Below are 27,636 nucleotides of genomic sequence, written 5' to 3'. Positions count from 1 at the left end.
GTAAATAACTTATATATCAATAAAGTATATTGAGACCATATTAAAAGATGAGGTTGTACTTAATTTGTGTGGTTTCATATCATATTTAAAACCTATGTAATAAATAATAAATAAAACGTGCAGGTCGGTGCACCATACTCTATATGGTGGACCATACTCTATATCCCAGTCCATAAATTGCCATGCTAAATCCTTGTATCTCCAAAATGACAACTTTACAGGATATGTTAAAACCTTATTAACTGTCAGTTGAGGTCAATGTACAAGAAAGAGTAAGAAAAATAAAACATTTGTAGGTAATGGCTTGTAAAGATTGGTGTCAGACAGTGATTTATTTAATGTTGTGTGTAGATCCCGTCCACTAGAAAGCAGTGTTGTATTCTGTCATTAACTCCCTTCATTCTGCTTGGATAAAAAAATAAATCTTTTTAATCAACTTTTCTTGTACTTAAATATGATGGTTTTTTTTTACGCTATGTTGTTTCCCCTGCATTTACACTCATTAATTTGACAGCTAATCAAATAAATAAATAAATAAGCCCACAACAACCACACAATCATACTACTAATCTACACATTTTATACAGCTGCCAGGTTCATACTGTGTCAAAACAGTTAGAAAACCCGTAAAAAGGGAGATACAGGAAGCATACAGGAGTAAATGTGTTATATACTACATTATACTTTTCTGACATTAAAAAGATTTCCCATATTGTGGCCCCTTTAAATTGAAAGATCAGCAGTTAGGAACCTGGAATCCACCCTGGTTTCCTTATTGAACATTTCCCCACTTCCCAGGCTGCTGCTGCTGATGCTGGTTTATTGGAAAACCCCTGAGAGTGACCTCAGTGGGAGGCATGTGTCACATGGACTGTCCTTATAATCCAGGAATATCACCTGCAGAGTGGTAAAATGGGGGGGTGGGGGGTGAAGGGGGGAGGACAGGAAACTATTGGGCAACACTCGAGAGCCAAATAGGGCAAGAGCACAGCGAGCACGCGGACTGTAACCTGAAGCTGAGAGCTGACATTGTCCCAGAATAGAGTCCAGAGCGCCTCCTCCGCCGCGCGCTATAAGAGCGGCGCGCGCGTGGGAACCGTTTGGCTCAAGATCCCTCCGCCAGGACAATAACATACAGTTTAGACACGAGTAAGTATAAAACATTACATTAAGTGTTTGATTGTGAAATCTGAAAGTGAAGAACAAAAAATATAAGAGTTTTAGAAAATAAAAAAACAAAGCAAAGTGCTGCTGCCTCAATGTTTATAATAGTAATAAAAACGATTTAATAACGTTGTTGGAAATAAACAAAAAAATAATCACAGTGTCTTAAAATTGAACATATGGGTCCAAATATTGTTTTTGCAGATTATTAAAAAAAAAAAAAAGAAACTGTTGAATAAACATGTTCCCCGTTTGCTGCTCCAGATCCTCGAGCTAACGTTTGTTTCTACACTTTGGGATTATTTCATTTTATTAATCTAGGTATCCAGAGCGGCTCAGGTCTTTGCCTTCTTGTGTGATTTAAACGAAGACGATGGTCTTTAATGGTTTGAGCTCAAGATATCCCAAAAGGAATACACCAGCCCTCTTTTTCTTTACACCTGAAGCCACGTAGAGAGAAATCACTATCCTTCACGGAGTTTCCACCTAAAATGCTCAAAGCTCACCAATGCTTTCCGTCTGATCATGTGGGGACCATTATGCCAGGTGAGAAAACGCTGAATTGTTCCTCAAATGAAGTGCTGATATACAAACAAACCAAATGTTGGGCTGTTTTAACGGGATTTTGGAGTTCTGAAAGTGTGCTTTTCCATAACACACCCGTTTTCAGGTATTACTGTTACTCACCTTCCTGCTCGTCACCACTTTTAAGGAGCACGAGTGGGATCCAGTGCTGAATATTTAATGAAATACTGTGGACGATTTTTTTGGGAATGATGACCCTGGGGAAAGTTCCGAGGGCGTTTTTTTTCATAACACACCCGTTTTCAGGACGTCCCTTATTTCCTATATTTGGATTGAAAAATGATCTTTTCCCAGTATTTGTAGTTATAATATATAATAGTTACTCACCCTCCTGCTGTTCACTCATTTTAAGCAGCAAGAATATGAACTAATCTTTTAATTTGATTTATGACCCTGTTCTGAAGGCATGCTTTTCCATAACACACCCGTTTTCAGAAAGTCCTGCCTATCCTGTATTTGGATTGGAAAGATGAGCTTTTTTCCAGTATTTGCAGTTATAATATATTAAAGTTATTCATCCTTCTGGTGTTCACTAATTTTAAGCCGCACAAATATGAATATACTATTTAATGAAACATTGTTGATGATCGATTAGGATTTAGGACCCTGGGAGAACTTTTCATAACACACCCGTTTTCATGAAGTCCCGCCTCTCATGGATTTGGTTTGGATAGAAGCCTGTCACAGGGCTAGGATTACAATTAAAATAAAACTGTTTTAATGGGATTAGGGTCCCTGAGGAAATGTGTAAGGGCGTGCTTTTTCATAACACACCCGTTTTGAGGACGTCCTGTATAAGCAGCAAGAATATGAGCTAATCTTTTAATTTGATTTATGACCCTGGGCAAAGTTCTGAAGGCATGCTTTTTCATAACACACAGAAAGTCCCGCCTCTAATGAATTTGGATTGGATAGCAGGAGCCTGTTCCAATGCTGTGGTCAAAAGTAAAATAAAATGTTTTAATGGGATTAGAGCCCTGAGGAAATTTCTGAAGGCGTGCTTTTGCAAAACACACCCGTTTTCAGGGTGTTGTTATGAAATAATATTTTTATTCACTCTCCTGCACTTCACCACTTTTAAGCATTACGACTATGAGCCATTGCTTAATATACAATTCAATGAAATATTGTGGATGATTTATTGGTATTTATGACCCTGGGGAAAGTTATGAAGGCGTGTTTTTCCATAACACCCGTTTTCAGGGTGTCCCGCCTCATTTGGATTGGATAGTAGAGACCTGTTCCGGCGCTGGGATTGTCATATACTGTAGCGTAGTTACCATGTCCTGTCCACAGTGATGCCCAATTAAAGTCAACATAAATCCTACATCTGTAATAAAGTTAAGTTATATAATGTATATATTTGTAATATTATAGATTTAAGATGTTTTAATAGTTTCATTATTAATATGCAGTACCCATCTGACCATATTAGACAGCTATAATTAATATTACGGCTGATCAGTCTCTGTAGTTGCTGTATAAAATACCCAAGAATGCTCTTCAATAATATGCTAACTTACAGAACTATAAAACTGAAGAGACGTGTAGAATGCTATCATGCTATAGTGAACCATAATGATTGCCCTCCATTCAGCTGCTCAAGGTGCCACGTGTACCCCCTGTTCCTCAGGAGGATGAGCATTGACATTTCAAGGTAACAAAAATGAAAAGTCCTTAGAGGGGCCCTGGTCCTGCACCTGCTGTGGAATTTGGGTCACGCGTATAGGTTCATTATTTGAGAGCACAAGAGAACGCAGTCACGTGGACTCAATCTCGCCCCACTCAATCATAGTATCTGACAATCTGTGATATTTATGGTGGTAACACGGTGTTAACACGTGACTGTTATCACCAATATCAGGTTCAACTGTCCAACTGCTAGTCTGCTATCTGTTATACCCATTTGTTGATAGATATGCCTTATTTTTCTCGCATTACTTTTTAAAAATCTTGTGATAATGTTAGAATGAATCACAAGTCAAGTAATGTCAAGTAATGCATCACAAATGTGTTGTTATCTTCATTATCTTACTTAGGTAAAAATGTTGGTTATCTATACTTTACAGGAGTAACTATTATTTTTCAGACAACTTTTTACTTCTACTTCTTATATTGTCACACAATTATCTGAACAACATTTTAGACATCTTCCAAATAAAAATATTGTCATTTGGAGCATATATTTGCAGAAAATGAGAAATGGCTGAAATAATAAAAAAGATGCAGAGCTTTCAGACCTCAAATAATGCAAAGAAAACAAGTTCATATTCATAAAGTTTTAAGAGTTCAAAAATCAACATGTGGAGAAATAACCCTGGTTTTTAATCACAGTTTTCATGCATATTGGCATGTTCTCCTCCACCAGTCTTACACACTGCTTCTGGATAAATTTATGCCCTTCTGGGAGGGTGGGGAGGGAGGGTGGAAGGTAGTGCACAAGAGAACTCTGTAGCATGTCCTAAAATTTTGACTTTAATGGCATTTTCCCCTTACATTACATTTACTTTTATACTTTAAGTAGTTTTGAAACCAGTACTTTTACACTTTTTGTTAATACTTCAACTTCTACAGAAGTATTTTGGCCCCTATTATCTATAATTCTGTTCTAGTAATGATTGTGAATACTTTTCACACATTTAAGTACAGAATTACACTTACCTTTACCTACACTTACCTAGCCATAGCTAAAACTACTCTGCGCTAGCAAAAAGCAAAAAGCTACACTAGATAAAAGCTACACTAGATAAAAGCTACACTAGATAAAAGCTACACTAGCTAGTTAATACTGCCTTCAAGTCATGTCTTAAGTAGGTTACTGCTCCTAAAATCTGGTCATGTTTGTCTTTGCACGCTCTGTAAAACTATTATTAGTCTGAAACTGGTTTGAATGGGTCAGAACCCATTTGGGGACTCTGAAAACAAAACAGTCATGCCACAAATGCAGGAAATGCTCCCTCACACATTTTCAGCTGTGCATACAAGTGCTCCTGCTGTTGTCCATCTGTGCCAGTTATGAGGGTCTGTGACAAGTTCTCAGTTCATACCATAAGCCCCAATGAAACAGGTTCTTCTTTGGAAAGGAGCCAAGTAGAAGTGGGGGTCAGCAGGGAATGTTTGTTCTGAAGGATTTGGCTATTAGTTTATTATTCTGGGCTGAGGAGGTCCAGATGTATCATTTTATTACATAACTTTATCTCTTTAGTTGTGATAATGTCCAAAATGTTATTGATAATAATGCAACTGTTGCCACATGTTTAAAATATCATAGGGTAAAAATTAATCTACACTCTTAGATAAAAGTTATAAGTGACAAATAAGGTTCTTGGTTCCAAACCTATTATCATTTCACCCTGTTCTTTAATGGCCAGGACCCCACAGGATAGACCACCACAGAGCAGCTATTATTATTTGGGTGGTGGGTCATTGATTCACAGCTCTGAAGTGACTACACTGACAATAGTGGTGGTGTATGGGGTATTATTAGAGTGTATTGTGCTGGTGGAACAAGTGAGTGGATCAGATACAGCAGCAGTGCTGCTGGAGTTTTTAAACACTGTGTTTAATCACTCACTGTCCTCCACTCTATTAGACACTCTTACCTACAGCTGCTCCACCTTGTAGATGTAAAGTTGCTTCCACTGCCAGTGTGTTGTCTGACCAAAGGAGGATGGGTCCCCCCTTATATATTGCCCTAAAAGTACATGTGATAGTAACTTTGATAGTACAAGGTACATATTGTCGCTGTCCAATGAAAAGTAAGTATCTCCAAAACAGCAACTTTACAGGAGGGAGAAAAAACCTTCTAAACTTTCAATGGAAGTCAATGTAAAAAGAGTTTATTTCAGGTAATTTTGGAATATTTCTATTGGTCTGTTCATCAAGAAATTTTGGCACAATGTGAGAAACAGTTTGTCTGTTTAAATTATGTAGTAAACTAATAATCGAGATAAAAATTGAGATACTTATTTTTCATTGAATAGCGACAATATGAGCCTTGGTTCCTCCTGAGATTTCTTCTTCCTCCAACTCTGAGGAAGCTTTTCCTTGCCTATGATGCTCACTGGAGGTTCTGTGTTGTTTGTTCAAATTTTTTTGTCTGATTCTCTGCTGTGCTATAACATTTCTGTAAAGCTGCTTTGCGTTAACATCAGTTGTAAAAAGCGCTACATAAATAAATTTTGTTTAATTTGAATCTGTTGCTGCACAGGTTGTCCTTTAGTCCTTCATCAGTGCTCACAAAACACTGCCCACAGGATGCTGATGGTGGACTATTCTCAGTCCAGCAGTGACACAGGAGTGTTTAAAAACTCCAGCAGCACTGCTGTATCCGATAAATGCAGAGAATGACGCACCACCATATAATATAAATAATGCATGCCCATTGGTGGTCTTTTGGTGGTCCTGTGGTGTCATGAACATTAAAGAACAGGGTAAAAGGAGGAAATCATGGTATAACCCAATTTCTAATGTAAAGGACCTCAATGTAATCTATTTTTTCCTTTTTTTCCTGAGGGCTGTACTCCAAGAACCATTTAAGAAGTTACAGAACTTATTTTTAAGAGTGTACAGCTCAGCTACCAGCTGCCAGCCCCTTTTTCCACCCTTGCCCTTCGTAGTGAACTGTGATGCTGGCCGGAATGCCAGCCCGCCGCTCACCTTTCCCCGAGGCCATAACTAGGGGGTGGTTTGGTGGGCGGTTGTGGGGATGAGAGGGCAGAAATATTTCAAGACCCCATTCCAGCTCGCCTCCCTCGACGCTGCCGGCCTAAATATAAACTCCCTCACTGCCACCCACTCCCAGCTGCCCCAGCGCAGGCACTCCAGACCTCCTGACCACGCACTAAAAGATAAGACTCGCCCTCTTATCTTCCAGGGCTGGCACAAAAGCAGTCAGAGCAAGGCTTTTCACATTGTGCTCACGGTGTGCTTTAGAACGAGGCGTTCTGAAGGGGTGTGTAGTGGATCTGTGGGCTTTCAGTATGAATATATGATTTTAAATTATTAATGTAATCTTTAGTCATTCAGTATGTTGTTTTTGTTTCGTCAGAAATTAGTAGTATAATTTAATTTTTGAGATATACAATAACATGCCACTACTTATGCTAGTGTCCCGTGACTTTTGCCTTGTCCTAGGCATTTATTTGTCTATAATACTCTATTCTGGTAGGATTATTCATATATTCTATGTAAGATATTCTTCACTATTTATGAATACATTACTACTGTATTGTTACTTATACTACTTTTATTGACACTATCTATCTATCTATCTATCTATCTATCTATCTATCTATCTATCTATCTGTCTGTCTGTCTGTCTGTCTGTCTGTCTGTCTGTCTGTCTGTCTGTCTGTCTGTCTGTCTGTCTTTTTAAAATCTAGCCAGACACCCCCAGTCATTATCAGTACCCACCACTGTGCTGTCCACTGTGGGTGGTAATGTCTTCTATAATGTCATCCAGGTACACACTCTCTATCTATCTATCTATCTATCTATCTATCTATCTATCTATCTATCTATCTATCTATCTATCTATCTATCTATTAAACATTTTGTACAATGGCTGTCTGTTCTGTTGCCTTTGGAGGCGTTATTCTTTCATCAGAAGTTCTTATCACAACTACTTTATACCACAGTTCTCTAGTAAAGCACTTCACATGAAACCAGTTTAAATGACAATATTTACATAGTAACAAATTCATTTCAGAGAAATTCAGTTTCTCCATTTTACTCTACAATGGTATTTTGATTCCACAATGGATGAATAATAGATTACCTATTATTTTATGTTTATATATTGGGTTTATAACCTGTTGGAGCGAGATAATATCATTACATTACCTGTTGATTCATTTTCACTTCACTGCTAACCTCCAAGTCACCTGACTCAACAGAAGCAAGGTCAAGGCTTCATAAGTAAACAATACAGTAATAGCTCTGTGTGCTCTGAAGACGTGCCGGTGGCAACGCACTTCCTCCCTATTTTTCTCACGTATTTCACACTTGTGGAGGTAATTCTGGAGTTATTTTAAAAGGCATGCCCTTGAGATGTCAGAAATGTCCCATTTAGCCTGTTATCATCAGGAGAACATTGCAGTGTATCACTCACTGGCTGTTACTGAATGAGTTTATATCAGTGTGTAGTTATACCCTGATCAAGCATAACATTATGACCACCTCTTTGCACCACTGATCATATAGGTCTGCACTACAGCACTGTGAAGTTTTATTATTACAGGTTGTATTACAATATCTGTTTCTCTACATACTTTTTAATATATCCTCCTTTTACTATATTCCTCAGTGCTTCAATGGATCCCCCACAGGACCACCACCAACCTCTGATATGGTGTTGGTTCTGTGTATTAGTAGTGTGTGCTTTGCTAGAATGAATGGATCAGATACTGCAGCAGTGTTGCTGGAGTTTTTAAACACTGTGTTTAACACACTTACTCGCTGTCCTCCACTCTATTAGACACTCCTACAAATATAATCAAGAGGTAGATGGATGATCACAAGCCATCAAACCAAGCTGAACTGCTTGAATTTTTGAACCAGGAGTGAGTAGCATAAAGTTATCCAAAAGCAGTGTGTAAGACTGGTGGAGGAGAACATGATGCCAAGATGCATGAAAACTGTGATTAAAAAACAGGGTTATTCCACCAAATATTGATTTCTGAACTCTTAAAACTTTATGAATATGAACTTGTTTTCTTTGCAATATTTGAGGTCTGAAAGCTCTGCGTCTTTTTTGTTGTTTCAGCCATTTCTCATTTTCTGCAAATAAATGCTCTAAATGACAATATTTTAATTTGGAATTTGGGAGAAATGTTGTCTGTAGTTTATAGAATAAAACAACAATGTTCATTTTACTGGTCTCTTATTTTTTCCAGAGCTGTATTCAATGTGTTTAATATACTGTAATAATTACTGTAGTTACCACAAATGAACACATTTTCATGACCATACAATTTGTAAAATATCAGTGCAGACATGGACAGTAAAACCAAAAATCAACTAAAACTATAATTAAAATTGATTATAGTAGGTCTAAAATGAATCAGAGAAACACAACTTTTAATAATAAAATGTGTGTCAGATCCTGAGAGCTCCATTCTGTAGGGCTAAATTACTAAATTAACTCTGAGCTGACGTAGTTATTAGCTTCAAATAGATTTTCTCCAGGCTTTGAGGTTCCAACTAAATTTGCATACATAAAGATTTGTAGAGCAAATTTCCATGACTTTTCCAAAACTTTCTGGGCCTTTTTATCTTTCCAAAACTTATCCAGGCCTGGAAACTGCTTTTTTTTTAAATTCCATGACATTTCCAGGTTTTTCCATGACCGAACAACCCCTGCTATTATAACTGAAGGACATGATAAATGATAAAGTTTGAGAATTTGGGTGTCAAATAAAATGGGACTATTTTAACTTGTGGATTTAACTTTTTTTTTTGGATAAATAAACAAAGTGTTCATATTAATTGTGATAATGGAACTGTGGTTGAGATTTGTGCTGTAATGTGATCTATGACCACAGTACACCAGTGCCAATATCTCTTCCAATATATTATAACACTCCCTCTTGTAAGCTATTGCAATTTTCCAACTGCCAGAGCTTCAATAAAAACACAACACACAAAGATTGAATTTGAATGTCTTTCAATGAGGATCAGTTCTTTTGTTTCAACTCCTACACAGTATAACATATGCTGACAAAACGTCGTTAGCATCGCGTTATACAGCCGTCCAGCCAGACTCCTCTTCTTTACATATTTATAAAAGAAACAACTACATACAGTAAGGCGATATAAAATTCCAGGCTTCAGCCACTGGCTCAAAAAATAAGTTATTTCTTTGATCATATTTACAGGATTCACTCAATGGCAGAAGGCGCTCTCACTTCAACTACTATTTACAATTCTATACACAGGCAGCTTCAGGTGATCTGGACCCGCTGAAAAAAAGATTCAGAGAAATAAAGAGAAAATCAGTTTTAAAGATCCATCATTAAATCATACAATAATTATAGATAAAGAGTGATTAATGGTTGAGGAATTTACCTATTAGCTATTCAACAGACTGTTCTGGATGTCCTCGTATACCTGGTTGTAGATGTCTTCCTTTGACTTCATACCATCCAGATATTCTGTAAGAAAACAAAAAATTAGTGTGTTAAAAAACGAATTCTTCAAAGACCTAAGTGGAGTACTGTAAAGTATGAGAGCAGATTTGCTTAGAATGAAGAATAAAGTTGTATTATTTCGAGAATAAAGTCGTAATAATGTGGCATAGTAGCAAAAAAGGTCACATTTAGTCATTTTAACAAATGGAGGTTGCTATATTCCTTTTGCAAACCTCTTTGACTATAATATTGTGACTTTTCCTAGTAGAAATACCACTTTAAAGTCTATTAAAACTTTATTCTTGACTAAAAAGCAACTAAAAATTTGTTATGTGCTGATGGTGTTGTTTTTTTAGGACACTTACGAATAACTCTGCAGTTGTTTTCCATCTCTATCCTGTGTTTCAAGTACATGGGCCACACGTGGCCGTCGAACAGGCCGGGAGGGTCAGGCACTGTGTAGGTTCTGGTGCTAAATGGGTAAATAGGGATAAAAAAACAATGAGAGAAAGTTTAAAACGACCAAAAAAGACCAAATCCATTCTACGGCGGAAATAAACATAAATTTAGTTCTATAAATGAAAAAACGTATTAAAGCCAACCTTCTCCTTCTTTTGCACTCCTCGTATGGAATGGTGACATAGTAGCACTTGTTGAAGGTCTCAATCAGAGGTCTGCGAGAGAGAAGTTTTGAAACTTTGTTTAAAAGCAATTCTTAATTTAAAAAGTGTTTTTTTTAGACTAAAAAGTGAAGAAATCCAAACCTACTTGTAGTTATAGAGCAGAAAGCCCTCGACAAGCAGAATGTGGATTTGTCTCTCTGGATCAGAACCATCAGCCACGGGTGACAGAGTCACACCATGAGAGCGAGCGAACTTCACCGGGTTCTCGATCCAGCCTTTTACAGTGTTCACCATGGCTTCCATGTCCAGAGCTGTGATCACTGCACGGGGCAACATGAGAAAAAGATAGAAAGAAAAAAATCTCACAAACCCAAATAATGGCGGTGTGAACATTTAAAATTTAACACTTTGTTTTGTTCTGTATTCTTTTTTTTTCTTCTTTTTTTTTTTTTCTTTTTTTTAGCATTAATAGCTTAAATATATATTAAAAAAGATTAATTGTTAAATGTTAGGATGTTAACATTAATAGTCAAATCAAATGAGAATAAGAAAAAGGCTTTTTTTTTTTTTAGATTTTAGATTTGGAAAATGCAAAAAAAAAAAATTGCAAAAGCAAAATCGAAATGGTCATGGAAAGATGAGTAATACATTACTGTCGTATTTTCCTACAGCCGAAAGCCACTCTTACCATCCCACTGTCTAAAGCCGTCCTCCCCGACCTCTATTTGATCTTGGGGCTGCAATAACAGTGACCAATAAAACATTGCTGCAGATCGCTCACGCAGTGCTGATCCCACCTGGACATTTAATGCCAAGCCCTCAGGCTAAATACTATGGCTGTCTTTCTTCAGTGTCAGTCAGTCAGCCATAGGAGTGTTCAGCTCGGTTTGGTTGACTGAACCTCAATCGGGCAATTACAGAAGTGCAGGATTTTACAGATGGCAGGTCACTGGTGTGACTGTAAGTAAAGTCACTAATAACAGTGAGCTGCTGGCAGGTGAGAATTGAATGAATAAAGAGAGAGTCTTTACAGAGATCAGTAATGTGTTTTTACAGGAGCTAGCTGGTGTGATGCATTGTGAATATAGAATATTGATACTGAGTTGAATAGAACAGAATTAGTGGATTCATTAAACTGAGGAAACACAAATGAATGTCAGCTACCTCTAAATCCCTGCTGCATGTGAGGTTAGTCAGAGGCAGCTAAAGTCATTCATTTTATGTCTCCTTGAGGTTGGCTGTCCAGGAGAACATCAGCATAGGAGTGTAAGAACCACATGCCATGGACAAAACACCCACAAACACAGTTACTAACTAGACAGAGCTACTATAAAGCTAAATTTACCTGTGTAGTCCTTACTGAAATCAATGTATTTATTCTACACTTATTCTACTCTATAATTAACACTTCAGGTGGTCATATACTAGAAATATTCTAGAAGAAGAAATGTTATATACCTATAGCTATCTATATACCTAGAAGCTAGCAGACTTTTAGTTTTTTAATTTAATCATTACAATAATAAATATGTAATTGTTTAATACCTTGAAGAAGTCATCTTGATGTACCACACAACAGTTTGGTAGTATCTTCTCAAGTCTTTTCGTCAGTGTGGTTTTCCCACCGTTGGTCACGCTGTAAATAGCAGCACTGCTCGTTATTAACACAGAAAGCATTTAGCCATCTTTACATTTCATGACCTTCTCACCTTCCTGGGTTAAGGTTAACACACTGCACTGAACGGCTGATGAACTGCATTTATGTCAAATGTGCACACAAATGGATTTATAATTACTATTATTATTCATCTTTTACATTATTATTATTATTATTATTATTATTATTATTATTATTATTAATTTAATTGCCTCATACATTAGGTAGAAATAATACATTGTACAAACGTAAAGCACATACATGACTGTGGAACATATATAATGATTTAAATATAAACACACAAAATTATACAATAATATATAAAAGCTTCTACCTTTTTATTATGTTGTCTACATCATGTCTGGCAAAAAAAAAAAAATCATTATAACTTTTAAAAAGTTAGTATTCTTTGGGTTTTTACCTATTCTGAGGCTTTTATATATTTACCTTCTATTTGTTTTATAGGATGTCTATTTCACCCAAAATTATAAAAAAAAAATGGATAAAAAAAAGTTTCCAGCAAAAAAAAAAGTTTCAATAAGTTATGATTTGAAGATATGAGTTGAATGAATTATATGACAAAAAAGTAATTAATGTATCAGTGATGTTTCATATTCGTAAAGTAAACTGTCTAACTCACTGTGCAAACCTATTTTTATGCATTTAAAAAAATATATATATGTATATATACTGTATTCAAACAATATAAAGGAAATAAAGGCAAGGTAATTAAATAATTAAATGTAATATTAGTATTTTTTAATTTACAATTTTAAGTGTTTTTCGTTCTTTCTTTTGTCTGTATCTCTAGTTACATTATAATGGAAAATATACATTATTAAAATAATAATAATAATAATAATAATAATAATAATAATAATAATAATAATAATAATAATAATAATAATAATAATAATAATAATTATAATAATAATAATAATAATAATGAAGCATGCTGACTTACCCTCCGATTCCAATGATGAACTTCATTTTTCTCTATTTTTCTTTTCTTGGTCTTTGAGATAATAAAGTTTACTCTACTGGTTAGTAAGAGTAAAGCGTGGGAATGCTTTCCTCTCCTCCTTTCTCCTCTTGTCCTCTCCTCCTCCTTTCTTACTATTTCATTGATGGACTTCACTTTCCTCAATATATAGAGCAGTGACCGGTCCCTGGCCCGCGCATGCGCAGCTGCAGCCAATGGGGCCGCTCTTCCTATAACCAATCATGGTCAAGCTGCGTGGCAGCTCCGGCCAATCACATGACTGTCTGCCTGCGCACAAGGGCAACATGACCAGCCCTGCACCTGTCGCGCTTCGTCCGTCGCCATGTGGCTGGAGCTGCAGAGGGTGGGGGTAGGGATGGGGGGTTTTGCAGAGGAAGGTGGGGGGTGGGGGGACATAAGGACCTGAGGACCAGTAGCTACCACTGGTTACACTGGAAATATACTGGAAAAATGTTTCATGTCTGATAGCACGCACTAGCCACTACCAGTGTTACTTATTTATTTATTTATAGTGTTATTTATTTATTTATTTTAAAATTAATACAAAAAAATACTTAGAACACTGAAAAAAATAGCATTTGTTCCCTGTCCCAACTATAAACTTTACCATGAAATAAAATTATTAAAAATCTTTTTTTTTCTTTTTCAATTCTGTGTAAGTCCAAATCCCATCTAGGCTTTAAAAATATGTTGTTTTTTCATAATAAATCCATAATATTTAAGTTAAAATACACATTTTAGTTGTGTCCCTAGGTTTCACTCATTCCTGTTACCTGAAAACATCAACCCATCTGAAACATCTGGAACATTGTACAAGTTCTACAAGTCACATCTACAACAGGAAGTGACACCAGTTGGTTCTTTTGAAGATCATGGGAAGACCAAAATGAAGTTTCCTCATTTGTTTTTCTGTATATATTTGATCTTATTGTAACAATGACTGAGAAGGTCAATCTCAACACTCTGTCCTGTTTCCTAAATTAATTCTTAGATATTATTTGTTTATTTTTAAAACACAAATTTTGTGAAAATCACTAGAATGTGCTCAGTGTCCTCGTGCTTTTAGCATAGCTGCCATTTAGCTATTTTTCATGTTTTTGCTAGTTCTATGCTAAAAACTCATTACTGTTCATTTAATTCCTGTTACTCAAAACATTAAAAGTAACAGGAATGAGTGCCAGTAACAGGAGGGATTTTTTGTCATAAATATTAATTACTTGATCATGCAGTCAACCATTTCTTGACTTTCTTCAGAGAAAATCAAAGAAATTAGGCGACTTGCTTTTAAACATGCTTTTTAAATGTCACATTAGTTTTGAAACCATCTTCACATTAGAAACCTTGCAAAAAATTAAGTAAAGCTGCCTGAGTTTGACCAGTACATGTTTTAGAGTTACAAAAAGCAAATGACACCCATTCATACATATATATATATATATATATATATATATATATATATATATATATATATATATATATATATATATATATATATATATATATATATACAGTCTGTGTGTGAGACATGAAAGCAGAATAAACCAGACCAGTAGACCAGAGTCTATAAATTATTCCATATCACTCTCCCTGTAATGACTGATTTATAATTATAGGCTAATATCCTGTGACCTGAATCTCAATGCTGCTTCTTTTGAAGATAAATTAGATTGAAATGGTTATTTTTAACTGTCACATGGAAAGTTTTAAGTGAGCAGTATTTCAGTAGTGATATGTTGGGGGTGGGTCTCTGTCTCTGCTGATCAATGGAACACGAAAGGAAGCTCATGACTCAGGGGTTTGAGCAACGTGGTGCCTCTGGTCAGGTGAGAAAGAAGAGGTTGAGTGAAAAAGTCACATGAATGAGGATACATTGTGTTTTTATTTTTACAAAACATAGTAAAATCTCATAATGACGTCACAATGACATCAGCTATATATAAAAATATAATTAAATACATTCTCTGGGAAAAATCTGACTCTGAATCACATTTAATCACATTTATCAGTAACACGTTTTAAACTGTACAATAACATTGAGTTTTAGCTGAGGAGCAAATGAATGAATGAATGAACTGGCATGGACTTGAAAGCTCAGTCAAAAACATCAGTCAGTAACAGATGCTATTATCCACCTTTATTTGCCTAAAAATTACAAAATTAAAGTATAAGAGACGGTCATAAATTTTATAGCAACCAACTACAGGTGTAAAAATGACCATTTATATGTATATACTAGTATTTTAATTGACACCACCAACATAAATATAAGTGCATTTTACATTTCTTACATTCATTGTTTTACTTATAATATAAGAAAAACAAGTGTGAATAATCACAGTTTATAACAGACTATTATCTTGATTAATCTGATTATTTTTTTAATCGATTGAAGCCACTAGTAAATGATCATGATTCACTCATCTTAGAGTACATGTGAAATAAATAAAATAAACACAAACAGCAGAAAGTTTAGCTATAGGCTGTTAGTGTGTGTTTGAGCACAGTAACAGTAGAGGTAGGTGTTTTTGGAGTCAGTGTGTAAAATCTGTCCTTGGTGGTGACACGTCCCTCAGGCTGCCATGCTGCTGTTCTACACTGTGTCTGTGTATCACTTTACCCTCCTGAACTGCCGCTTCTGTCACTTCTCCAACAGAAGACTCCTGATATTTCGATCACAATACCAGCAGACAGTACAGCACCGTTTCCTCAGGTTGAGAGAAGAGCCTGTGCTGGTGTTTGATCACTGACGCTGCTCTGCTGCCAGCTGGGTTCAGGTGGGGAGCAGCTCTGCTGAAGGCCAGACTGCTGGACATTTTATAGCTGATATAATTTTAGTTATGTGGACTGCTGTGAAAATGTATATCACTCCATTCTCTAAAAACAGCAGCAGGGTTCAGTTCACGGTATCTCAGGGTACACATTAACCTCTTGAACTCCAGGCTTACTGTGCAGTTCCTTGTGTAATCTATATAATGCAAATAAAAGGGTTTATTATTCAGTAACTACACCAGAAATGATTTATTATCTATTATGAAACTCACAGGCCAAAAGTTTGGACACACCTTCTCTTTTTCAATGCGTTTTCTTTATTTTCATGACTATTTACATTGTAGATTCTCACTGAAGGTATTAAAACTATCAATGAACACATGTGGAGTTTTATGTACTTAACAAAAAAGGTGAAATAACTGAAAACATGTTTTATATTCTAGTTTCTTTAAAATATTCACCCTTTGCTCTGATTACTGCTTTGCACACTCTTGGCCTCATTCTCTCAATGAGCTTCAAGAGGTGGTCACCTGAAATGCTTTTCCAACAGTCTTGAAGGAAGGAGTTCCCAGAGGTGTTTAGCACTTGTTGCCCCTTTGCCTTCTTCACTCTGTGGTCCAGCTCACCCCAAACCATCTGGATTGGGTTCAGGTACGGTGACTGTGGAGGACAGGTCATTTTTTGTTAAGTACATAAAACTCCACATGTGTTTATTCTTAGTTTTGATGCCTTCAGTGAGAATCTACAATGTAAATAGTCATGAAAATAAAGAAAACTCAATTGAAAATAAAAAAAATTCAATGAGAAGGTGTGTCCAAACTTTTGGCCTTTACTGTAGCTGAGCCATTCCAATCAATAACCATATATCCATAAATTATTACAATTTGAGAAATCAGTTATTCTGCATTAAAAAAAAAACTAAAATACCTATATCTGATTTCCCCAAATAATATACAACAACTTGTACTTTAACTCTTCAAATACTAGTTCTATCAGTAATCACTACACGTATAGACTGAGTAGCATCACAGCGCAGCGACTCGGTTCTGATACATCAGCTCACAGACACCTTGTGTTGCGGACATCACCCTTTGGAGTGGTGAAACTAAATGTGCTCTCTCGGGGCTCCGGTAGCCGATGGCAAGCTATATGATCAGGACTCGAACCAGCGATCTCCCGATGAAAGTAGCAGCGCTTAGCCCGCTGGACCACTCGGAGCCTTCATGTAGTAAACTTAAAAGTGTTTGTAAAAGGAAAAGGAAAAACATACTTACAACATATGAACAAAAGTATGGGGACATCTACACACTACACCTACAAATCCATGGTCATTTATATGGAGATAAATAATGTGTAAATTGTTGAACATAAATTGTTAAATCAGCCTATACATTTTTAAAATATATAAGCTATCTAAACAAATAAACTATACTGAGAAAAGTATCGGGGTGCCTTCAGGAGTTTTTATGACATTCCATTTTAAATCCGTAGACATCAGTGTGGAGTCGGTCCCCTTTTTGCAGCTTTTACAGCAGGTGCGGAACTGTGCAGTTATTGAGTCAGCACTCGCACACCTCGCTCTGTAGCTTTACACGGTCAGACACTTTGAACCGGAATTGTTGTGGTTCCTTTTTAGTGATAACCTCTCACAGCTGATGGTGGAATATCTAATAGGTGGAAAAATTCACCAGCGGTGAAAAATAATTGAATTAGAGCATTCAATGTACAAAAGGTTTTATTTTGTTGAGATATAAAGTTCTATATACTTTGTATTACTGTATGGTGTTCCATTTTCATTAAAATGTTTAAGAAAATGTTATTATAACGTTGTGATATGATAATGATTATAGGTATTACTTAATCATGTGTTTTTCCGCTCATCAAAGTGTTTCTAATTGCTACGCTTGCGTAGCTTACACATCGGGGGGAATTTTCACCAGCTGGGTTTTAAATACTTCATGCCTGGGCAGATCCCTGTGGACCAGGCCCTGCTCTATATTTGTCCCTTTGCGTGTGTATGTATATGTGTGTGTGTGACTTTGTGTGTGTGTGTGTGTGTGTACTGGGGTGGGAGGGTGAGCAAGGTGGCACCACGTCACAGATGCTTCTGATGCAACCAGCTGGAATACTAGCATAGCCTGCAGACATGTGATTCGTCTGTCCGGACCGGTCATGCCCGAGTCAGAAGTGACAGACGTTAGTGCCAGCAGGATGCTGTTTTAACTAACCTGAACCTTTGTGTTCCTCAATCCTGATTGGATCCAGAATGTTACCAGGGTCAGACAGTGACAGGTGCCACTTATGTACATGTTCAGTCCTGTTAATAGCAGAAGAGTCGTAATGTTATTATATTAGCACGTAGCTTCCTGCGTGGTAAAACCACTGTAGCTGTTTATGGCTGTTTATCTTCAGGCCGCTGTGAACATCAGAGGCTTTATTAGCGGGGAAGGGTGACTGCATGCCTGAGCCGTGACCAGTCCGTCATTAAGCGCTACCTTTTAATGCATGTCAGTGGCTGAATGAGTGGAATTAGTGGATATCAGGAAGAGCCAGATCTCCCAGATGAATAAATATGATCAGTGCTATATAATTCTTTTATCGGGCCTATCTCAATAAAAGACAGCCTGGCCACTATAAACGTTGTTTTATTCTATAAACTACAGACAACTTTTCCCCCCACATTTTGTCATTTAGAGCATTTATTTGCAGAGAATGAGAAATGGCTGAAAAAACAAAAAAGATGCAGAGCTTTCAGACCTCAAATAATTGCAAAGAAAACAAGTTCATATTCATAAAGTTTTAAGAGTTCAGAAATCAATATTTGGTGGAATAACCCTGGTTTTTAATCACAGTTTTCTTGCATCTTGGCATGTTCTCCTCCACTAGTCTTACACACTGCTTTTGGATAACTTTATGCTGCTTTACTCCTGGTGCAAAAATTCAAGCAGTTCAGTTTGGTGGCTTGGATGGCTTGTGATCATCCATCTTCCTCTTGATTATATTCCAGAGGTTTTCAATTTGGTAAAATCAAAGAAACTCTTCATTTTTAAGTGGTCTCTTTTCTTTTTCCAGAGCTGTAGTCATTAGATAGAGCATACATATGTGAACTTGAAGGCAGAATAAACCTGGTAATTACAAAAGTGAGTTAATCAGATGTGATTAAGCAGGAAAAAACAAAACTTTGCAGAATTTCTCAAACCAGCTCTATTGCATTGCACCAAGAACCATTTAGACAATGTTCTACACCAGGGTTTCTCAACCTTGGTCTGCACATTGTAGTGCTGCCTTTTCTGCTTTAAAACACCCACTTCAGCTCAATGATTGGATGTTTCATGTCTGATTAGTTGGATTATGTGTGTAAAAATCACAGGGCAATTGGGCTTCAGGACCAGCATTGAGACATACGATACCAATACTGTACCAATTATCTTTTTTTTTTGAGCTTTTAGATTCTCTGCCTGAAGCTGACCCTACCCAAGGCCTGACCTGAACCAGAATAATAGATTTTGTTCAGTGTTGCATGTTAATTATCATCATTCTGAACAGATTTGCTCATTCAAACATCCCGAAAATGTTTTTAAACGCTCAGTGTTAACGCTCTACTTATTAAAAAATGTCGGGTTTAAATCAGGCTCGGGCTCAAAATGACAGTGTATTGGCTTGGCCCGGGTCGGGCTGGATATTTTGGGCCTGATCTTATATTTTTTTTACATGCCTTATAACATATATATAAGCCAAAATAACAATTTAGGTAACCATATATATCACTCATCCTCCAGTGTTTTGATGTGAGAGCTACTGTAACAGATGACAGACTGTTGTTATCATGATGCAAAGATGTTGTTATCTTTCTAAGAAAGATGTCCATCACAGTTTTGAGTTTTTTTCCACCAGAGCAGAACGGCCTGGTGTACACTGAAAACAGCCCTGATCAGACAGGCAGTAACATTGTTGGGATTGTGTTATGGCTTTGCTAACGATGTGTCCTGTAGAGTTGGGTCAACAGTTATGAACTCCTTAATTCCAGTAGTGATATGACACACAGCGTTGGGTTTTTATTAACCTACAGACTTATTTACGAGACGGCTCCAGGCTCAGAACACACTGTAGCTCACTAAAGGCTACAGTGCTATTTATTACATTTATATGCCATAGTTCTGGGGGTCTATTAGCCCACTGGAGTAACTTGAGGTTAGGTGCCCTAATCAAGGGCACAGGGACCACCGTCAGAGACCACCAGCTGCTTAGACTGACACCGGTGGATCATTCCCAGAACTGCAGTGACTGCTCTGGCATGGTGATGGTGGTGTATAAGGTGTTAGGACTGGGTGTTGTGCTGGTATGAGTGAAGGATCAGACACAGCAGTGCTGCTGGAGTTTTTAAACAACTCAGCGTCACTACCTCCTCTCTGGTGGGCTTCTGGCTGTTGAAGAACAGGATGAAAAGAGGAAAATACTTTAAAAGTCTCATTCCATCGTTTTTTTCATTCATTTCAGTATAGTATTAACAGTATAGTTGTGAATGAATGCCATGTGAGCCATTTTTTGTGAAAAAAAAGTGCTCCGGTGTTTCTATTTAGCCCTGCTTTAGATCACTGAATTAGAGATTTTTAAAGAAAGAGCTCATGAGCTCATGCTCATGAATATTTATACATGCAAATACTGTATGTCGCATCTGATTGGCTAACAGCACTGCAGCAGAGAACGCCACCTGCTGTCAAGTTGTGCTATCTTGTCAAACTGTGCCTCCCTAGTGTATATTTAAGGTCTCGGTAAAACGCAGAATCAACCGGAGATTCGATTTTAACCTACAGTTACTTACACAAGATAGCTAACGCTAATTAGCTCTGTAAACGGAAGCTGTAAGCTCCGCCTGTGGGCGGTCCTGAGCCGCGGTGGGCAAGGCCATGAACTCACTGGTTAACGTCGACATTTTACATCTCTCTGATCAACTCGTATTTCTGAGGATTTTCTTTTACTAGCTACTGCAGACAGTGGAGGCTGAAGAAGAGTTTCATATGCAGCATGAATATACAACTCAGAGAGACCTATAGTATATTTCACAAAGAACAAGAAAAAGTGGATTTTAGCAGAAGGAGACCTTTTAAAGTATGCAGAGAAAAAGATACAAGACTAAAGTCTGAAAATAGTTCTATTAAACACCTTCTAAGGCTTCTTATCAGTTCACTCACGTTCATACTCCACGTAAATGTTGGCAAACATCGTCAATGACAATCTCTGACAACTACTTATGTTTTCAAACACCTCAGGCACATTCATGCAGTGTTTTCGCTCTGGGTCACCCTGAGACGGAATGTGGGTACAGGTAGCTCTGTGCGGGCAGTAGGCTAAGGGTCAGAAAAGCACAACATGGGTTTAGCCATTAGGTAGTCATAGGCTGAGACTGAAGCGAAAAGGATCATTGTGTTCTTGATTGAAGCACCTAAGTGATCAGTAACTATCAGAATAGAGTGGAAGGCAAATGACGTGAATGTTACAATGTACAGCATTCTAACATTCAGTCAAAGTTAGAAATGTTCAGCGATCTTCTACAAAAGGACAGTAGGCTAGGTGATGAATGCAGATGCAGAACATGGTGTTAGCCATCAGCTAATTACGAGTTATGGGTCTAAAGCTATTTTCATTGTTCTTTGGCATATCAAGATCAATTCCAGATTATTTTTTTATAGACTGTACACAAAAAAACACATAGAAGCCAATTGTTGGCATGTCTAGATTATATCCCTATTAATTTCTAGTAATCTGAACAGCCAGAAACCACATCAAATCTGATTTCTGGCATTTTGAGACTGAATTCAGATTCACTTTTGATAGTCCGTAAAGACAGAAGCCAGATGAAATCCAATTTTTAACATAGCTAGACTGTATCTCGATTGATTTTTGATTGCCTGAACAGCCAGATACCACATTAAATCAGGTTTTTGGCATTTCAATATTAAATCTAGATTCATTTTTAATAGTCTGTACAGACAGAAATCACATGAAATCCATTTTTCGGCATATCTAGATTGTATCATGATCGATTTCTGATCATCTGAACAGCCAGAAACCACATTAAATATTTTTTTTTGGCATATCGAGATTGAACCCAGATTGACTTTTAGTAGTATGGACAGACATAGAGCAGATGAAATATAATGTTTGACATGTCTAGACTGTATCTAGATTGATGTTTGATAGTCTGTACAGCCAGAAACCACATGGAATCCATTTTTGTGATAACAATTCAGATTATTTTTTAATAGTCTGTACAGACTGAAATCACATGAACCACAAATGTAATTACTTACATTTGTACGTTCAAGTCATGAATAATACATTGTTTTAGACTTCCTAAATAATGTATAATACATGGGATTAAAAAAAGGTGATCTGGACACAGATTTACATTTACTATACTTTATTGCACATGTACTCCAACATCCATTTTCACAAAATTAACATTATATATTATTTGTGAAATTGATCTCATGATACAAATGCTTTACTTACAGCGCACTGTACAAACAGTATGATCAGTTTACTTTATACAAGAAGGAGACTGCATTATTTCAAAAATCCCTTCACATTAAAAACTGCTTCAGTAACAGGATGGTAACAGCTGGAAACAGAGAGCAGATGGGGGTGGTAATGTATAATCAGACTACTGAAGTTTAATATGGAGTCAGAATTTCCCTGCTGTTTACTATTGCAATTGTTTTATCGATTTTCACCCACATCTACCTGAACCGACATTTAATATAGTTGTGCCTGTTGTTTATTAGCCACTGTTGAAAGTTTTGATACCTCACAAAAATAGTAGTGATGTTGGATGAGGCTGGTAGCTGAAGTGCTAACAGTTAAATAGCAATGTTGGATGAGGCTGGTAGCTGAAGTGCTAACACTCCAGTAGTGATGTTGGATGAGGCTGGTAGCTGAAGTGCTAACAGTTAAATAGCAATGTTGGATGAGGCTGGTAGCTGAAGTGCTAACACTGCAGTAGTGATGTTGGATGAGGCTGGTAGCTGAAGTGCTAACAGTTAAATAGCAATGTTGGATGAGGCTGGTAGCTGAAGTGCTAACACTCCAGTAGTGATGTTGGATGAGGCTGATAGCTGAAGTGCTAACACCTCAGTAGTGATGTTGGATGAGGCTGATAGCTGAAGTGCTAACACCTCAGTAGTGATGTTGAATGAGGCTGGTAGCTGAAGTGCTAACAGTTCAATAGCAATGTTGGATGAGGCTGGTAGCCGGTGTAAAATGTAGAATGTTTTCTAATAAGCTGAGAGTCTGAAGAAGCCATATAATGAGGATGTTGTAGGAAGAACCTTTGAGCTGGTATAGAACTTAAAACTTAAATTGTGAAAAAGTTTCAAAAGAAGAACAAAACTAACGTAGTGGTTCTTCTATGGCATCATTGATAAGAACCCTTTAGGTTAACAGTGCATGTAGAGTTTTTTATCTTCAAAAAATAAATCAATATGTCAGTAAATGCATCAAAAACAACACATTTAAAGCTTTTTTCCAGAGCGTCTAATGAATTTTCTACCAGATAAACTTGTTGGATGTAATGTCAGCATTAGAAGGAACTTCCCCAAATGAGCCGGTGCAGAAGGGTCGTGATATATTATGCAGCATTTCTTACAGTCCTTACGATCCTCCTGGCTATGCGAGACCACCACCCAGAACCCTGGCGCTCACTACTACTATACAGTACAGTAGGAAAGCCCATTTTTTTATTTTAAGTGATGTTGGGTATGTACTGTAGGCTTTCTAGTGCACACAGAATAATGAGCCACTGATGGAATATACATCTGTAACTATAGACATTACTGTAATTAGCTAAAGTTTACCCACACAGCACAACACTAAACATGGCTATCTACCATCAGCTGCTCCCTACACTCAGTCCTGTTACTGTACAACTGCTAGAATGGGTTTCTTCTCTGTTCTTCCTTTTAGGGGATTAAAGATGACTCTGTGATATGCCGCTGCCACATGAGAACCTCATACCGTCATTTATTCACACCATTCGAGAATGCCAGCTGCTTTTTACACTGTGTAAACCAATGACTGCAGAAAAGCACTGCCAGAGAAATATGGAATATGGAAATATGAATGGAAGTATTTGTAACACTTAACTCACAGCTTGTTTAAGGAGGAAGCCCTGCCCTTTAACAAAAAGAGCCAATCAGTTTGCTAGTTGTACCGAGAGTGGAAGAGGCCCTCTATTCGATGTGGAGATCTGCGCAAGTGCAGTAGCCACAACAAGCAAAATATCAATCAATCGTTTTTGTGCATTGATATTACTAACTATAGGCAGTTTCAATGACAAAACCCGTTCTAAAGTTTGAAGATCTAAGAAAAATAGTTAACAGTATTTGTTTCAGTATGAAACTTCTTTTGCTTCCCTTAATTAGTAAAAGCAACATATAGTATAAAAATGGTTCATTTCACATATTTGCAAACACCTCCTGCAACAACCAATACTAAAACAAAATTGCAATGTTATGTTTTAATGTTATGTAAAACTATTGTGTTTTATATGTTGGTCTTTTAAAAGCATTAAAGTAGTGAAACATTAAAAAAAGTTTAAACATGTATTTTTTTTTAATGAAAAACAGGTGAATTATCCTAATTGAACCATTACCTGTTAGAGGTAAGGAACACCATTGCACTAAATATTAATAGAATAATTAGTAATGGAGTTAGTAATGAAATATTCACACTGCTTGTTAGGATTTTTTGGTTTCAGATAGCTTTTGGATAATTCAAGATGCACCAGTTCAAAATGACCCAAGAACACCATTGCTGTTCCTGACGAATCAACATAACAGGAGGGTTAATCATACATTTGGTGGAAGTATAAATAATTCTGTGCTAAAATACATAAATTGCATTTTTGATGTTTAAAAATACATTTCTTGCTCAAAATGGGTATCCAATGGAAGTGTCTCTGGCCCAGTCCTTTGTTCCTCACGTGATTCTGTAAATCTGTAGCTCCGCCCCATCGTTACCTTTTCCCGGGTGTTTCTTGTTTCCTTTCCTGTCTTGTGTGTACATTTATATTCCTGTGTTTCCTGTTTTTTTTTTTTTTTTTTTTGTACACGTTTGTGCCAGTTAAGGTGAGTGTGGTTTATTTCTTGTTTCAGTTCTTGTTTTATGGTTTGTTGTTTATTGTTAATAAATATACATAAGTATACTTGCATTTGTGTTTGCCTCTGCATCCTCTACTTCCTGCACCCTGACATGCTTCTGGTGTTTTAGGCAGCAGTGTAAACTTATTGAAGGCAGCCTGAGACACCTGACTTGTTCTGGGGAAAGAAATTTAGGCTTAATTTTTTATAGAACAGAAAAGAATGGAACAATGGTGCCCATGCTTTCTGCATTTTTTTCATTGGTGTGAACATTTCCTAATCAGTGGACCACAGTATCCTGAATGTAATTATTGTCACATTAAAATATAAGACATATAAGAATACTTCTCCTGTAAAGTCACCATTTTTCAAATATGAGGTTCTCTTGTGACAGCGATGGAAGGCTCCTATTACAGAAATAAAATCACAATTTCTATATTACACTTCAATATTTGGCAACATTGTGCAAAAACAAAAATTCTCCATGAGCTCTGAGAGATGCTGGCTAGAAACAAGGCTGGATTGTCCACTGGAGGGCTGGTTGTGCATCTGTTTCTAGGCCTCGAAAGACCTTAAAAGAAGTTCTTGACCGTTCCAAAAAGTCTTGTTTCAAAAAGTCACTTTTTGAAGCAGCTGGAGTTTATACAGGTGTCGCACTTCAAGTGGAAGAAAACAGTTATTACACAACAGAGTGTCTTTTTCCATCCTTCATTTGTACAGCTGTGCCCCACAGTTCAGGTCAGAATGAGGGTGACGTAGATATGGAGACCGTTAACAGCTCCTCTTCAGACAGAGGGATGAAGATGAGTAGCTGGATTGTAGGCAGTGATGAAGATGATGGATGTAATAGAAGAATGTTCCACGCAGATCTTGGTGTCAGTGCTTTCAGAGATCCTTCAAAGTGAAATAAAGAAATAACAAAAAATATGCCACTGTTAAATATATACATAAGTTTTAAAGGTTATCGCTAAAACATCATGTTCAACCCCAAATAAGAAAAAATCTGACATTGTTGAAAATGATAATAATGCAGTGTATATATTATAGTTTCTGTCAGCTCAATTTAAATCCATGTATTAATTTACACCCTTTCTTGTTTTTTTTTTCAGGCCTGCTACCATTACAGAAGTGCACTGACACACCCCTCTACATGACAGAGCCTGGCATTTGGACTTGTTGCTGATAACAGTCTGGATGGTCCTTTTTGTCTGTGGTCTAGAGCTCTTTTTTCAAAAAATAAATCTGGGATACTGATTTGTCTGATTACAATACACTGGGTTTCACTGTGTGCTGATTCATCCCAGATGCCCCCAAGCCCAGAGAAGTTGACGCCTCTTCTGGACATGGTTAATCTAAGGCTTGTGTTGTGTACAGTAAAGTTGTAAGTGGTATTAGTGAATATAGTAACTTTGTATTGTAGGTGTTCATGTGGTTCTATCAGATATAGTTGAATGATGGTTCTTGACGCAGGTATTATTCACCAACTGATCATAAAAGCATTTCTTCTAAAACATTTTTTTTTTCTTTATATTGAAGATTGTTGATACACTTCTGCCTGTGAATTTCCTCTCTCAGGTTCTCAGCACCTCAGTACTAATGTGGGTATGTGAGCAAGAGCCTCCCTGAACACATTTCAGCCAAGTCACACTGGCATTAGAGCAACATCTCCCTGTATGGCCACTGACAACAGCGTGATATATGCACCAGTGTACCCAGTGCAGTGATCTGTGACAGGTAGACACGGCCCTCAAAATAAAAGATAAATCACTGAGAGAGAGAGAGAGAGAGAGAGAGAGAGAGACAGAGAGAGAGAGAGGAGAGAGAGAGTAGAAGAGAGATGAGAGCGAGCCAGAGAAGAGAGTTAGAGAGAGAGAGAGAGAGAGAGAGAGAGAGAAAGTGAGAGAGAGTGCAGGAGAGAGCTAACGGAGAGTGAGAGTGGAAAGAGAGAGTTAGAGGAGAGAGAAAGTGAGAGAGAGAGAGTGCGAGAGACTTAGAGAAGAGAGAGAGAGAAAGTGAGAGAGAGTGCATGAGAGAGCTAAAGGAGAGATAGAGAGAGATGAGACAGAGAAGATAGAGAGAGAGAAAGAAAGAGAGAGAGATGAGACAGAGAAGATAGAGAGAGAGAAAGAGAGAGAAATGAGACAGAGAAGATAGAGATAGAGAAAGAGAGAGAGAGTGGAAGAGAGAGCGAAAGAGAGAGAGCACAGGAGAGAGCTAAAGGAGAGATAGAGAGAGAGAGAAAGATGAGACAGAGGAGAAGATAGAGAGAGAGAAAGAGAGAGAGTGGAAGAGAGAGTGAGAGAGAGAGAGTGCAGGAGAGAGCTAACGGAGAGATAGAGAGAGAGAGCGAGAGAGAGCTAACGGAGAGAGAGTGAAAGAGAGAGTTAGTTAGTTAGAGAGAGAGAGGTGAGGAAGAGAGAGAGAGAGTATATGATTTCTAATGCTCTGAACACTGCGCGAGAGTAACTCATGCACTGGTAAGATATAGTGTTGATGTGAGTGGGTGTTCTGGCCGGTGTTCTAAAGAGGGGAGCAGATGTGTTTTATGTAACACCAGTTCAGTGGACCC

At 37.2% G+C, this 27,636-nt stretch overlaps 2 protein-coding genes and 1 long non-coding RNA gene across 5 annotated transcripts in view; 1 reads left to right on the top strand and 2 right to left on the bottom strand.

Moving 5' to 3' along the window:
• Nucleotides 1–1,002: 1,002 nt before the first annotated feature.
• Nucleotides 1,003–27,636, top strand: LOC107197029 (uncharacterized). Its single transcript, XR_001518331.3, has 3 exons — nt 1,003–1,149; nt 1,486–1,710; nt 26,177–27,636. It is a non-coding gene; the product is annotated as an uncharacterized LOC107197029 (long non-coding RNA).
• Nucleotides 9,399–13,283, bottom strand: nmrk2 (nicotinamide riboside kinase 2). Of its 2 annotated transcripts, XM_022678825.2 has the most exons (8): nt 13,123–13,283; nt 12,047–12,137; nt 11,190–11,238; nt 10,647–10,821; nt 10,481–10,552; nt 10,244–10,350; nt 9,817–9,902; nt 9,399–9,710 (listed from the first exon to the last, which is right to left on the bottom strand). In XM_022678825.2, the coding sequence occupies exons 1-7, from the start codon at nt 13,146–13,148 to the stop codon at nt 9,820–9,822; spliced, it is 603 nt and encodes a 200-aa protein (XP_022534546.2). In that variant the 5' UTR covers nt 13,149–13,283; the 3' UTR covers nt 9,399–9,710; nt 9,817–9,819. The 2 variants fall into 2 exon arrangements, with proteins under 2 accessions (XP_022534546.2, XP_049334818.1); XM_049478861.1 differs by lacking the exons at nt 11,190–11,238; nt 13,123–13,283 and having other exon boundaries at nt 12,047–12,138.
• Nucleotides 22,331–27,636, bottom strand: part of atcayb (ATCAY kinesin light chain interacting caytaxin b) — a 30,629-nt gene continuing 25,323 nt past the window's right edge. The window contains exons 14-15 of one of the 2 annotated variants that reach the window (XR_007438894.1): nt 23,106–25,961; nt 22,331–23,060 (exon numbers count right to left, since the gene is read on the bottom strand). The gene's annotated coding sequence lies outside the window, so the exon portion shown is untranslated. Of the gene's footprint in view, nt 25,962–27,636 lie in introns of both variants that reach the window. The other variant, XM_022678824.2, reaches the window with a different exon arrangement.

The sequence above is a fragment of the Astyanax mexicanus genome, chromosome 4 (genome assembly GCF_023375975.1).
Source record: "Astyanax mexicanus isolate ESR-SI-001 chromosome 4, AstMex3_surface, whole genome shotgun sequence".
NCBI lineage: Eukaryota > Metazoa > Chordata > Actinopteri > Characiformes > Acestrorhamphidae > Astyanax > Astyanax mexicanus.
Note: the sequence above shows the minus strand (reverse complement) of the source record. Positions and strands in the feature narration are given on the sequence as shown.

Coding starts and splice junctions, on each gene's coding strand:
- nmrk2 (XM_022678825.2), bottom strand. CDS start 13,148: ATGAAGTTCATCATTGGAATCGGAGG. Junction 11,239..12,046: donor ATCAAGATGACTTCTTCAAG/GTATTAAACAAT, acceptor CTGTTATTGCAG/CCCCAAGATCAAATAGAGGT. Junction 10,553..10,646: donor TTTCTGCTCTATAACTACAA/GTAGGTTTGGAT, acceptor TCTCTCTCGCAG/ACCTCTGATTGAGACCTTCA.